This window comes from Artemia franciscana, chromosome 3 (genome assembly GCF_032884065.1).
Source record: "Artemia franciscana chromosome 3, ASM3288406v1, whole genome shotgun sequence".
In the NCBI taxonomy this organism is placed as follows: Eukaryota; Metazoa; Arthropoda; class Branchiopoda; order Anostraca; family Artemiidae; genus Artemia; species Artemia franciscana.
In genome coordinates this window covers 10373435-10388921 of record NC_088865.1, presented here as the reverse complement: position 1 = coordinate 10388921, position 15487 = coordinate 10373435, and the positions used below count along the sequence as shown (strand labels likewise).

General features: G+C 35.1%; 2 protein-coding genes across 5 annotated transcripts in view; one reads left to right on the top strand and one right to left on the bottom strand.

Annotated features, from left to right (window-relative positions):
- The window catches only part of LOC136024867 (uncharacterized), a 45535-nt gene extending 31456 nt beyond the window's left edge, over positions 1-14079 (bottom strand). The window contains exons 1-2 of one of the 4 annotated variants that reach the window (XM_065700386.1): positions 13962-14063; positions 11218-11377 (exon numbers count right to left, since the gene is read on the bottom strand). The gene's annotated coding sequence lies outside the window, so the exon portion shown is untranslated. Of the gene's footprint in view, positions 1-1909; positions 8119-11217; positions 11378-13961 lie in introns of those variants that run through there. The other 3 variants (XM_065700385.1, XM_065700384.1, XM_065700388.1) reach the window with 3 other exon arrangements.
- Positions 8485-9090, top strand: LOC136025447 (uncharacterized). Its single transcript, XM_065701477.1, has one exon. It carries the CDS (start codon positions 8485-8487, stop codon positions 9088-9090), a length of 606 nt encoding a protein of 201 aa, XP_065557549.1.
- Positions 14080-15487: the final 1408 nt, after the last annotated feature.

Genomic DNA, 15487 nt, shown 5'->3' with positions numbered 1-15487 from the left:
TTTTAAAAAATAAGAAAATATTTACTTAAATCATTCCTAAAAGAAGTTTACTGTACTTTACACCCAACCCTCTTTAAATTGTAAATACACAACACAAGTTACATATTACTAAAACATTTTTCAGTTTTTTTTTTTGTCAATGTTGCTTCAACCTTAAGAAGGCCCTAAAATACTTGCATATATCATTAACAAGTGTTATACATTATTTACCCCTTAACCCCTCGTAATATTTAAATATATAACTCAGCCCAAATTATATATCCTTTATGCATCTTCCAGTACTTCACTCTTTAGTTTAAAACCAATTTGTTCCACTCACCTGATCAGTCATAATGATTGGGAGAGTCATAGGCAACTATTTGATGATCATAATGCTGGCAAGTGTGATTTAAGGTAATACCTATGAATTGAAGCAACACTGACGAATTCATGTGAAGGAAAAGCAAGGGAAGTTTACAATTTGTACTATATGTCTTAATTTTAAGATTGTATTAGGATTTTAAAACTAACTAAGTGTTTTCAGGTTTTATAAAGTTCTTTTCTGATTTCTAAGGTAATACCTTCAATAAAACCCTGATAGTGCATTAAAATTACAAATTAGTTAGTTTATTCAGTCTTAGCTAATTGCCTCATTTAGCCTTAGGCTATATTAAAACTTAACCCCTCCCCAAAAAATGGATGAAATTCTTACTCTATAATTTTAAGCTATTATTGGTGAATTACATTTTCTTGTTTTCTTCTATTTTAAAGATATGACATTATTAAGGGGGGAGAGGGAGTTGCTGAAGATGAACTGTCCATAATACAAAAATAAATAAATTGGGAAAATAAATTATCCCTTTATTTGTTCTAGCATATCACCTTCTGAAGACGAACCATTCTGACCTTTAGCTATTTTGCCAAATTAGGTAGAAAAAGCACAATTATTAGCTAAATGTAAGGAGAGATTATATTTAGACTTATGAATAGGATGTTCAACAAATATCAATCACTCTTATGGGTAAAATGTGCAATTTAAAACATAATTTAGCTGGAATAAAAGTGAATATATTACTTAAGGCTTTTTTTATTACTTAAGGCCAGAATTGGAGGTACCAAAAAGGTAATGCAGTCCAAAGTTGCCAAAAGTTTAAAGCATGTAAAAGAAACCTGTCAGGTGAGAAACTTTGGTAAAACTCTTGTTTAGCATTGTATTTGAATGCTGATTTTAGCATTGAAGAAAACTTCTTACCTATAATTTTTGTCAATATGAACAAGACTTTAAACCTAATATAGCAGCAAACTGAAAATATGACATGATTTCCTTCAGAGGCGCCATTTTGACCAAATCTTGGGGTGGGCATGAACTCTATCTTCCCCCCCCCCTGACTCACTTTGTGTTGCGTATTCATCTAGGAAATGGGCAATTGACAGAACTCAAGAATTTTATTATGTATCTTACCTACTTTCAAAGTTTACAATGATTAATAGCAAATAGCGTAATTACCCCAAGGGTCGTCAAGTAATTATGCTCTTTGGTTAATTGGCGTGCAGTAATTTCAAATCAATTGGACAAAATAGATTATGTTGGACATAATGGATTATTATGGCCGGCAAAGGGTCCTTTGTGGTGGAAGCTTGGGCCCCCTTGGAAAATCTGGGGTGGGCTTTTGCCCACCCCTGACCCCCCAAAATGGCGCCTCTGCTTTCCTTGCCTAAGCTCTTCCAAAACATAATAATCAGTTGACATTCAAATACCCTCTGGTGGTTCCATATAGCCCAATGAATATTTAAAATACTAAAAGAATACACCAAAGCATTAAAATTGTAACTTCATAATACCCAGGATGTTCCAACTAATCAAATTATCATGTTCCCTTCAGTTATTATACATCTTTCAATTATTTTGAATTATATCAATTATAATTACATTTTGATAAATTATGCACTTGATAGCCCGCAGAGATCAATTAGAAGCTGAGAAGATGAAAAAGTTAATGTAGGAGCTAAAAAGTATAACAGTGATGATTAAACACCGAAATATTTGATGCTAATGAAGAACTAATATTCCTCAGAAGAAAACATAGCATTAGTGTAAATTTCAGTCACATCAGAAGAAAACACTATACATTTTAAAAAATACAAAATACTTTCATATATTGTTCATAAAAGACCTTCATTTAACTTTAACCCCAGCTCCCTTTAATGTGCAAATATACAGCCCAAGTTACATATTTCTATGGCATTATTCTGTTTCTCCAATTTGTCAATGCTGTTTCAACCTTAAAAAACTAAAATACTTAAATATATTGTTACTAAGTGCTTCACATTACTTTACCCCTAAAAATCTGCTTATGTACAAAAATATAGCAAAACACAAACTATAAATTTAATAATTCAAAAATAAATATATTTAGCTAATTAACAGTATTTTCATTTAAGGGAAAGAGGTGTATTTTGGTCTTGAAAATGCTGTCCTCAGCCTGACCAACATTGCTGAAAACCTAAACAGAGTTGAATAAAGCCCTACAACCAGTAATGCCCCTCCACAAACCAGCAGTCCTGGCAAAGTTGAAAGAAAATGTAAAGGAAAGGAGGCTATACCTAGTCCAGAAGGTAGTAGTAATAAGCAACAGAGACCCAGGTTAGCCCCCTCACACACCAATGTCTTGCTCCCTTTCAGTGTTCCAATTAAATATCTGGGGATTCAACCAAGCCAAAAGAAAAGAACCCCAAAACATCTTGGTCAGGCATGCTCCTGATATTTTTCTACTTCAAGAGACCTACCTAAAACCAAAGAACACTTTCCATGATTTTAAAGGGTAAAATATTGCCCATTGGGACAGAGGTGACCTTTAATAAGCGACCCTATGAGTATCCTCAATGAAATTGGAGGTGAGGCTTTGGACTTAGACATGACAGTAAGCCCCTCTAAGTCCATGATAATGCTGATTTGTTCCCTGAAATCCTCGCCCTGTTTTGTTGATCCTATCCCTCCCGAAATTTATGTGTCCTCGTTTAAATTACTTGGCGTCACAATTTCTTCAAATTTAAAGAGGATTAACTGTTCTCAAAGATACCACGTTAAAGAAATCATCCATAAAGCAAATGTGTCTATCGCCCTCCTTAAGCTCCAAAATAAATATAGCGTCCCCCCTTCTCACTCCTTAAGGGTGTAGACATCTTTTGTCCACCCGCATCCTGAATATGCTTGTCCAGTTTGGCACCCTGGCATCTCTCGTGAAGAATCAAACAAAATTGAGTCAATCCAAAAAAGAGCCTTGCAAATAATTTAAAAAGAAGACAAGGTGCCTTACTCTCTGTTCCTAAAAAAAAGCTAGTTTGGAAACCCTTGAGCGAAGGAGGGTGTCGCTGTGCCTCCGTTTTTCAGAAAATCCAATAACGAACCGTCAGACGGCAAGTATTTTCCCCAAACGTCACTCCCCATCCAGATTACGACTGCCTTGAGCTGTTTCTGAGCTCATCCTAGTTTTCCCCCCATTCACTGCGTTACTTCCAGATATGAAAAAACTTCTGTCCCATTCATCGCAGGAAAAATGAATAAAATATCCAACTAGTTTTTTTTTTTTTTTTTTTTTTTTTTTTTTTTTTTTTTTTTTTTTTACTGAAGTGTCTTTTCTGACTTGTATTTTGTTCAAGTTTAGTTTGACCAGTTTTTTTCATTATAACTTTTTAACTAGCTTATTATATTTTATTTATTGACTCATAATTGATTATTCATTTTGATTTTGATTTTTTGGATTGTTAGTGCAACCATGTATTATGTCAACTCCAAAGTCCGAATTCGGCCCATTGAGGGCTTATGATAGAGATATTTGAAATAAATATATTATCTTAACTAGCTTTTAAAATACACACCCTCAGCCCACAAGGGGAAATGGAGGTTGGTATAATTGACATAAAGCTACTTGGAAGTGATAAGTGGATTAGTATTGCTAACTGTTATGCTCCAAAGACAAATAAGTTCTCCCTGAAGCAATTCAAACTGATTGTGAATGCATGTGACCCTGTGAAAATAATTAGTGGTGACTTTAAGCTACACCACAGAATGTGGGACACTATATCACCTAAAGATTCAATTGCAACCTCTTTAATCAAGTACATCCTGGATTTATTCTTTCACCAATTATGTGCTCATGAGGACTGCTACTAAGGCCTTGAAGAAGGGACTTCTTCAAGGCCTTACACAAACCAAACATGTCCCTATGGCCCATAAAGACTCCTTCCCTCCTTTGACACCTAATCTCCATCCGGTTGGGGACCTAAACAAGAAGTATATGACCATGTTTGAAGGAGTGGCAAGACAGATCTCTGATCTGACCCAGATAATAACGTCACTTCGCAAACTGTTCTTAAAGATACTCCCAGCTGGTCTTGAAAATGCTGTCCTCAGCCTGACCAACATTCCTGAAAACCAAAACAGAGTTGAATCAAGCCCTACAACCAGTAATGCCCCTCCGCAAACCAGCAGCCCTGGCAAAGTTGAAAGAAAACGTAAAGGAAAGGAGGCTATACCTAGCCCAGAAGGTAGTAGTAATAAGCTACAGAGACCCAGGTTAGCCCCTTCACACACCAATGTCTAGCTCCCTTTCAGTGTCCCAATTAAATATCTGGGGATTCAACCAAGCCAAAAGAAAAGAACCCCAAAACATCGTAGTCAGGCATGCTCCTGATATTTTTCTACTTTAAGAGACCTTCCTAAAACCAGAGAATACTTTCTATGATTTCAAAGAGACAGAGAACAGACATTGGGACAGAGGTGACCTTTAATAAGCAACCCTAGGAGTATCCTCAATGAAATTGGAGGTGAGGCTTTGGACTTAGACATGACAGTAAACCCCTCTAAGTCCATGATAATGCTGATTTGTTCCCTCAAATCCTCGTCCTGTTTTGTCAATCTTATCCCTCCTGAAATTTATGTATCCTCATTTAAATTACTTGGCGTCACAATTTCTTCAAATTTAAAGAGGGATATCCACATTAAAGAAATCATCCATAAAGCTAATGTGTCTATCGCCCTCCATAAGCTCCTAAATAAATATAGCGTCCCCCCTTCTCACTCTTTAAGGATTTACCCATCTTTTGTCCACCCGCATCCTGAATATGCTGGTCCAATTTGGTACCTGGCATCTCTTGTGAAGAATCAAACAAAATTGAGTCAATCCAAAAAAGAGCCTTGCAAATAATTTAAAAAGAAGGCAAGGTGCCTTACTCTCTGCTCCAAAAAAAGCTAGTTTGGAAACCCTTGAGCAAAGGAGGGTGTCGTTGTGCCTCCGTTTTTCAGAAAATGCAATAACGAACCCTCAGACGGCAAGTATTTTCCCCAATCGTCACTCCCCATCCAGATTACGACTGCCTTGAGCTGTTTCTGAGCCCATCCCAGTTTTGCCCTCCATTCGCTGCGTTACTTCCAGATATCAAAACACTTTTGTCCCATTCATCAGAGAAAATGAATAAAATATCCAACTAGTTTCTCCTTTTTTTTTTCTGAAGTGTCTTTCTCTGACTTGCATTTTGTCCAAGTTTAGTTTGACCAGTTTTTTTCTTTTTAACTTTTTAATTAGTTTATTATATTTTATTTATTGACTCATAATTGATTATTCATTATGATTTTTATTTTTTGTTATTTGTTTTGCATTGTTATTGCAACCATGTATTATGTCGACTCCTAAGTCCGAATTCGGCCCTTTGAGGGCTTGTGATAGAGATCTTTTTAAATAAATATCTTATCTCTATCTTATCTTACTTAGCTTTTAAAATACACAGCCCCAGTCCACAAGGGGAAATGGAGGTTGGTATAATTGACATAAAACTACTTGGAAGTGATAAGTGGATTAGTATTGCTAACTGTTATGCTCCAAAGACAAATAAGTTCTTCTTGAAGCAATTCAAACTGATTGTGAATGCAAGTGACCCCTCTGAAAATAATTAGTGGTGACTTTAACCTACACCACAGAATGTGGGACACTATATCACCTGAAGGTTCAATTGCAACCTCTTTAACCAAGTACATCCAGGAACCCCAAAATAAGTTGTTCCTTGTCACCCCCAAAGACCTAAACACACGGCTGAACCCACAGACAGGCAAGTACTCAACCATTGACCTCACTTTCAAATCAACAGATATGGTAAATAGTGCAGAAATCTAGAAACCCTGTGACTTTGACTCTGAACATGAGATTGTATCACTGATACTAGAGATTAACCCAGTAAGGTCAGGGTACCAACCAGTGAAATTACGGAAATTCCAAGACAAACTCTTGGAAACACATCTTAGACCAAAAGGCCTTGAAAATTAAGACAAGTGATGAGTTAGTGGAATCATTATTTAAAAAGATTACTTCAGCTATCATAGCTTCTTCAGAAAGAATATTTGGTTAAAAAACAACCTCATACTAAAAGAATAAATTCTACTCCAGTATGGAACAGTAAATGCCAGAAAGCCTACCTAGAGAAGAAAAAAGCCAAAAATAATTTCTCTAAATACCCCTCAATTGAGAACAAAATAGTTTTTAAGCAAAAGACAGCAGAATTCAAAAAGACACTGAAAGCTGAGACACAAGATGGATGGAGAAGGCTCACTGAAGACAAATTTGGCCACAATACTCCTGTTCAGGAGCTATGGAGAAACTTCCAGATTTTTTCAGGCAAAATAAGAAGAAACCCCATCCCAGCAGAAATACAGAAGGGAAGGACAACAGAATATTCAACTAATGGTGAACTTAATCTCTTCTTAGAAAAGTTTCTGAATGTAGTTAGGCCTACTCCAATAAAGCACACACCCCACCAACCTAGTCCCAAAAATATTACTACCCCCTTTTCAGCTCGCGGGAAGGTAAAGACACCATTTCAAAGCTCCAGCCTGGTGCAACTGGCCCTGATGGAATCCACAATTTGATGTTGAAAAATTTACCAGATGCATTTGTTGTGCTATTGACAGAGCTATTCAACAGATATGTCATAGAGTCAGCAATACCATCTGAGTGGAATAAGGCAATAGTGATCCCACTTCTCAAGGCAGGTAAGACCCTAAGCTGGTTGATTCATACTGCCCCATATCACTCACTTCCTGTGTTGCAAAACTAAATCAGAGGGTAGTAAAACAAAGTATTTTAACCCCATTATCAGACCACATCCAAATTGAACAGCTTGGCTTTTTACCTGGAAGAAGCACCACAGATGCCCTAGTTAGACTAGAGCATCTAATAAAACTTAGCTTCAAAAAAGGAAAAGCTGTTTATGCAATATTTTTAGATATGGATTCAGCATTTGATAGAGTTGATGTGGGGCGGCTATCTGTACTGGGTTTACCAGACCTACTGGTAAATTGGATTCACCAATTCTTGATGGGCAGGGAAGTTCAGGCCTCATTGGGGGATCCTATGTAGAGTCTAAGAGAAAAGTTTATGACATTGGAATCCCTCGAGGTTCTGTTCTAAGTCCACTTCTCTTCTCAGTGTATTGTCATGATATAAGCCTGGAAAATATCCTTGGAGCAGAGCTTTTTTTCTGTATGCTAGTGATATTGCTGTTGCAGTTGTGGTGAGAGACCCTTTATGCTTACAGTCAGCCTCCCAAAAAGCTGTAGATATGTTATCAATTTAGGCAAATAGTAATAATATGGTCTTCTCAACCCATAAGTCAGTTAATTTGCTCTTCCACAAAATACATAACCTGGCTGCTTTCAAACCACGGGTGGAACTGAATGGACAAGGGATTATAGTTGCAGAACATGCATGCTTTCTGGGAGTTGTATTTGACCAAAAAATGACATGGAAACCCCATCTGGATGAGCTGATTGGCAGTCTCAAACAAAGACAAAATTTCATTAATGCTCTCTGCCTTGGAAGAAGAGGTGCCCCCACAGCCTTTGCCTCAACTATTGTCAAGTCAGTGGTGATATCAATAATAGACTATGGATCATTTATGTAAGGATCAGCTAAGAAATGTCTCCTGAAGAAACTTGACACTACCCTCAATGCAATCTTACAAAGGGCCCTTGGTGGCCTAAAATCTACTCCTATTACAGCAGAAGAAAATATCTCCTCGCAAGATATTTTGCAAAGAAAGTAAGATTCAGGAACCACATTATCAACAAAGAAATTATTAGCCACCACAACCCTGACGTCTGCTGTAAACCAACAGAGATGTAATCTTTCCAGAGATTCCTTTGCCTTCAGGGCATGGAAGAGTTCATGGAGAATGGCAGGCTGACTGTTAATTTGGATGATGATTTGCCTTGTGCCTCAAAGGAATTAATTATTCCTAAGATCAGCATCAGAAAAAAGGAGGGCCTCCCCCAAGCACTGATGAAAATCATATTCCTGGGAAGGTTGGACGAATATCAGGAATACATCCAAGTTTACACAGATGGCTCAAAGACAGAAACAAAATGTAGTTGTGCAGTAGTTATACCCTCCCAGAGCCTGTCTCTTTCCAACTGTTTACCCCCCCCCCAACCTGACAATTTTCTCTGCAGAGCTTATGGCAGTTACTTTTTCACTTCAAGCCATATCAAGCCAAACAGAGATCAAAAATCAGAGGTATATTGTCTGCACTGATTCACTTTCAGCTCTGGATTACCTTTCACACCAGCAACACCAAGCAAGAAATATTGCCATTGAGATTGCAAATTTGGTTACTCAACTTGCAAAAAAGGGTATATTTGTTCTATTAATATGGGTTCCAGCACACTGTGTTATAACAGGAAACGAATTAGCAGATCAGGCTGCAAAACAAGCCTCCCAATTAGACCTGATCACTCAAACCCCTATTACTGGTCCTGAATTTCTATCTTCAATCAGCTCAAAAATTTTGGAAGAAGAAGAGGCTTTGCTCCATTCTTCCCATACTCAGCTCCTTGATCTCAATGATTATAAGCAGTCATCAAAAGAAATTTATCTCACTTCTTGCATCCTTTCTACTTGCCTATTTTCTCTTAGATGTGGCCATGCAAAGACAAAATCAACCCTATTCCAGTGGAAAATGGCCCCATCCCCCAACTGTGACACATGTGGAGTGTATGAAGATATACGCCATATCATCTTTAACTGTAGAAAATATGAAAAAGAGAGGGAAGTAGGCTACTAAGAATTTGCTGTGAGATGGCTTTTAATGCATTCGCAGTGCATTCTGTTCTGGGACACTACATGTCTCCTCCATGGGCTAGACGACTAAGCACATACCTTTTAGGTAGATTGGCTAAGACTACTGGTCTGATTCATTCCCTATAAGTTTTTTTTTCACCTATATATTAGTGATTTTAGAATTATCCCATTTATCATTTTAGATATATTTTATCTGCATTTGGTTGTATGAGAATGGTTATAATGTGTAAAATTGTATTACTTATTATAATTGTGTTGTATATGTATTTTAATTGCTGATTGACAATGCATAGTTGCATCCTTTTAATTCCTGTTTTTCAACCCAGGCAGTTGCTGGAGACAAATAATGCTCCTCCATTAGCAAGTCAAGTGATACTGTTCTGGTTCAGTGGATACTGACTGAAGTGACACCTAAGCAAGCTAGTGATTACAGAAGGCACAGAACAAATGAGTGATACACAGGCATATGACCTATTTGTCAAATGTGTCAAACCCCAAACTACAGCAACAACAGAGGAAATGCAATGGTAAAGAAAAGCAAAGTTCTTTAAAGAATGATACAAGCAAGTGTATTTGGATTTTTTAAGCTTTATGGTGTTTATTTCTGACAAGGAGTATTTGTGTACATGCACCAAACATAGTATTAGGACTACATATGGGACTAAAGGACGGAAAGGGGTGTATTCAAAAGTGAATAAATTACCATAATTGAAAGTGCATACAAATCAAAATGAATAGATTTTCAACTTCTCCCTGTGTTAAGTATGGAGTCTTATTAATAATAACCATAATTTTGACATAAACAATTATTATCATTTATGGATAACCAATATCTGGTGATAAAAGTCTAGATCCCAAGACCTTCAGAAAATGACAGCTAGAACTAGAACAGGAAGATTTTTAGAATCCTAACGATATGTTCATTATTATAGTTTTATTTGTATTTTTGGTATCAAGGAAAAATTGGGACTATTGAGAAACAATGTTAAAATTCTTAAAAAGTTCCTAAAATATTTACATATATCATTGCTAAGTTTTTAACATTACTCACACCCTATTCCTGCTGATTTGCAAATATAAAGCCAGGCCCAAATTATACATTTCTTGTGTATCCTGCAGTAGAGAACTATTTAGTTTTAACTCAATACCCATAAATTGATTCAAAATTAACAAATTCAAGAAACAAACAATGAATGTGAAGCATTACATTTTGCTATATATTATAGTTTTAAGATTCTGTTAAGATTTTAAATTAAGTTAAGTATTTCCAAAAAAGGATTGAATTCTTACTTTATAATTTACTGTAACTATAAGTGAATCATGTTCCCTTGTTTTCTCCCAATTTCTGGTTTTGAATCACTTTTAAAAAATTAATAGATTAAATCTATTAATCTAGATACAAAATCTAATTTAGATTAGAGTCCTCCACAAGAGTCTAATCTAACAGCCACAATCTACACCAAACAAATTCTTTTTTCTCATGGAGCATCAGAAAGAAGGAAAATCCTTATATTGCTCCAAGCTGCGATTTAAGGTAATATATTTACAATATGATTTAGCTATGTTGAAAGTGAACATATTAATTGATGCTTTTTTATATTCTTTTATAATTTAATAGTCCCTTCTCAGGGAAATTACATTTTGAACCCTTTAAACTGCCTAGGCTAGAGTACAAAAAATTGCCATTTGTTCTAGATGTCATGTAAATTGCAATGTCAATTTTGCTCTGGTGTCATTTTTGAGGGGTTTTAGGCTCTGAATTCTGAACATTTGTTTTCTAAATAGGCTTAGCCAAAGATTTCACTATTAAGATTATGCTGAAAATAGTAAGAACTTTTTAAAAGAAAAGAAACCAAGAGACATATTCACTTATAGACATATCAGCTAAAGTATTTTCAATGCTAAATTGTAAATTTACCAGTTTAATGTAGCCTATAATTCTGTTGATTCTAAATTCTCAGCAATTTGGATTTTGGTTTAATTTGGCAATTTGGATAGGGTATTCTAAACTGGTTTGAGGCATTTACCTTTGGTCATTTCATATCAAATAAGAAATGCATAAATAGATACAACGAAAACTTCTATTCAAATTATCCTATATTTTGCATACTTATACTACATCAGGCAACACTGGTAAACACAAATTACCAGCAATGTGAAGTCATGACTGCTAAGGGCACGCCAACATTTTTTCTCCAGCAACCTGATGCCAATTTCTCTTATTAGTGAGGAGTCTTAAACCTGTTCAAAACTTTCCAAGGGAAATATTGCTGAAAAATAGACACATCTATTAAAGCCCTTCAGAACTCTAAGGGCACACTCTACTTTTAAAGAAATACTAGCATGTACTTTGATTTGTGTTATTGTGACACCTGTTGTTGTATTCAATGAAACCCAGCTGCCATAGTATTAAGCCCAATGTGTATTATAATAGAGAAGCAAACTTCTAATCTTTATGTGTGCAGTAGAATAAAGAAGAAGCTCAAATTCAATTTGTTTGGGGGAAGGGAAAGAAGAACAATGGACATCTACTATTTATAAGTGCCTTATTGCATTTAAATTATACCCAGTTTGGATGCCTTAACTGAGACACAATTGAACAAAGGAAGTTACAATGAATAAAAATGCACAGTTAATCTCCTTTTTATATTTCTGGTAGTATGTAGGGGGGTCATAATGGGGAAGGAGGTACAGCGATCCCAAACTTTCGAGATTTGGCTTCATTTGGACAAAAGTCCAAAAATCAGTAAAGCAGTGACAGCAGGATCACAGAGTCAAAATTTCAAGGTCCCACTAAGGTTCAAAGTCCCAAGAGTACCACAAAGGGGAAGGACAGCAGCCCAAACTTTTGAGATTTGGTGACATTGGATCATAATTCCAAAATTACACCAAATCCAAAAAATGCCAAGTTGCAACATTGGGATCAGTGAGTCGAAATTTTGATTATGTTTTTGATATAAATTCCAAGATCCTGTACTACAGTTCCAAAACTAAGTGGTACAACTTCTAAATTATGTAAGGAAGTTTCCTAGTGATACGTCTAGCCATTAAATATAGCTAAAGCATTATCAAAATTGTGCCATAAATTTGAAAAAAAGTTGTGGATTTGATTGTATTTTACACTGAATTCTAACTTTATTCCTCTCTTTTCAGGGAATCTTGTGCTCTAAGGCCAAGAAGGTAAACTTCAAGAGAGATTGGATTGGTTAACTTTTTTTTCAATAGATCCTGAAGAAGAAAAAGCAGGGGCTCCAAGTAGAGGCAAAAGGTTAATTATCTGCTGGATTTTGAAACCCCCTTTATTAAATGTTCAAAAACAAAAAGTCCCTTCCCCCACCCGAAATCTCATGAACTGACTCTTCAGCATAAAAGCAAAAACAAATAGTCTACCAGATGTTAAGAAGAGAATAGTATAAAAGTTGGTCAGGCTATAGACAAATTAATGTAGTGAGCCATAATAAATTACACATAGTAATTTGGACAGCTTTAATTTGTTTCAAATTTTGCATAACTGGGGGGATATACCATCAGTTGTTATTTTATTTAAAACTTGGATGAAAAATCAGTTCAGATTAACAAATCTAAGCTAAAAACAAAACTTAGAAGCTGTGAGTTAGAAGCACATTCTTAAACTCTGGCAGTAAATTTTTTGCAGTTCATTTAATTGACTTACCAATAAACTGAACATACCAGTCAATGCCTTTTTTATGTTCCTTGCAAAAATAACAACTGCTTCTAATGCAAATTCAAATTTAAGCACTTTTTGACCTAATCTAAACTAACCTTTTTACAAAAATAGCACTAAGAAAACATAGTATTATTTTGTCAAAAATAGCAGATAACTTATACTTTAATTGAAAATTTGTCATTTTTAACAGCTCAAAAAGTGCTTAAATTTGAATTTGCAGTAGAAGTGATTAGGTTATTACATTTGTAAAGAACATAAAAAAAGGCATCAAGTGGTATGTTCACTTTATTGGTTAAGTTAATTATATGAACTGCAAAAATTTAACCACTCTTGTAACCAAGGTCATTTGTTGCTTTATTTTATTGTTTACTCTTTGACTTGGGGAAAAGAGATGAAAGATAAAATAGGTCAAACCAATGCAAAAGCTATAAATTGGGTTAGCAAATAATGTATGTAAGGTCAAAAACAGATTTTACTTTCTTAGACCAAATTAGGCCAATTTGATGAAGCTATAAAAATGTATAGTTAATGAATTTTACAACATCTGTTGTTGAATATCCACTTGGATTTTGGAAAAGAGAGAGGAATGTAGTCTTATGGGACCAAAGTCTTTTGGTCCTAGATTCATTACTGAAAGATTCATTTTCCTAACTTAACTGCTTATCAAGATAGTAAAAAAGCAGCTAAATTAGGATTGTACTATGGGTGCTAGTACCACAAAGTACATTTCCTATTAATCTCATAAAACAACTAGGTGAAACTAAGTAGGCCTATATCTAAAAGTGGGCGAAACAAAGTATAAAAAGCGGAGAGGCGACATGAAAGGTGACAGGAGCAGTTATTGAAAAAGTTCAACAATAATAATACACCTACTATAAATGTTTAAGGCTGTTCTATGTTGGTAGGCTATTATATTGGAGAAATAATTATGAAGTTTTGAGAAAACTAGCTGAGGATGTATGGGAGTAACAGATTAACTATACAATAAATTTAAGAGATTAACCCAGGCTAATCTGAGTCAGACTGAATCACTAGAATATAGGCTAGGCCTACTGAGTTAAGAAAATGTTTCTCTTATTCATTTAGGCTTACTTAAGCAAGTAAAAATATAACACTAATTCTCTGGATATGATACACATAAATCAGGCCAAGCACCATTTACAAACCTTTCTAGCATTCCTAGTTCAAAAATTGTAGATAGGTATATACATCTAGAGAGCTATCCTCGTTTTTCCAACTTTAAAAACTACTGCCAACGCTACCGGATCAGAAGAAGAGTTCTTTTTATCCCTAAGTTATTTTTGGATTGAATTATGCTACGCTTTTTTTCTTTTTTCCAGATTTCTCGAACAGGGTGATCAGTGGTATATTGGCACTTACTCTGATAAAAGACCGATTGAATTATGTCTTATCTTAATAAAGGGTCTGAATAGAATATATGCTGATAAAAATAATAATTCTTTTCAAACACCAAGGGAATGAAAACACTGTATAAACAAATGAAAAAAAGTACAAACAGAATGACTAAACACGGAATAAAAACAATTGTGTTGAAAGCTGTCCAATTTTTGAAGGATAACTGCCCTTTAAATCGTTGTATTGGATTTTGTCACCAAAATTTTACTTCACAAACATAAAATAGACATAAATTTGAGAAAACGTTCTGCATTTAATTGAATTTTGCACAAAATTTTAAACGTATTGGTTTACAATTTTTTAAACTGTCTTGTGATGCAAATTGACTAAAGCCCTAATAACTTATTATAAATCTTGTCTTACGTAAATGGAAATCGTTTGTTACTCCCAGTCAATCAGTGATGTCAGGCAAAGTTTATTATTAGCTCTGAGAAGCAGCAGCAACTGAGCTTTGAACTAACATCACAATGTTTGAAGTCACGGGACTTAGTTGTAATCTCAAATGTGGACACTCTTAAAGATCAAACAGTCCATGATAACGAATTGAAAGTAAGGAGACACTCGGCTAAATAGTAACCGAAGCTCTAGAAAACAGGATTCCGATTAAAAAAAACACATCAATAGAATTGGCCTTTGATGCTGATTCCAAACGTATAAAAAAATTGTTAATTTTTTTGTTATTGATCAAAAGCTGTGAGTGGGAAAATTTGCCTGGTTTTAGAATATGGGGAAAATATCTTTGAAAAACCAAAGAATCTTATTGAAAATTACACCATCAGATTCAGCGTGTCAGAAAGCCTGTGTGTAGAGGTTTCGAGGTCCTATGTGAAAAAGTTGGGAATTTTGAATCTTTTTCCAGAAGAAAGATCGTACTTGCATGCTTATTTATTTTTCTTTGTTCTTCCCAGGGGATAGTTAGTTTTATTGTCATTATTTATCGTAAAGTGTAAAAAAAAACATAAAATATGCAGCTTTTGATTAATGAGAGGTATACCTTTAATATGTTTTAATCTCAAATACCTACACAAGAATCAAACATTATATTTCAATATCTCTACAATTTAAACTTTTTCTCTGTTAAAAACTTTTTTGTTCAAAAACACTGCTCCCACCCTGATAGGAGAGCTTTTGCACCTCGACGCCCAAATTATACAGTCAATTCAAAAGTATGCTACAGATGAAAAGAGGTAGGGGTGGGCTATTCTACCTCCATGTTGTTCGGAATGAAAATCTAATGAAAATCCTAAAAATAAAGTTTTAGGGGCAGTAGGTAACC

What these genes read in the sequence shown, in the direction of transcription:
- LOC136025447 (XM_065701477.1), top strand. Translation starts at nt 8,485, where the DNA reads ATGGCAGTTACTTTTTCACTTCAAGCCATATCAAGCCAAACAGAGATC.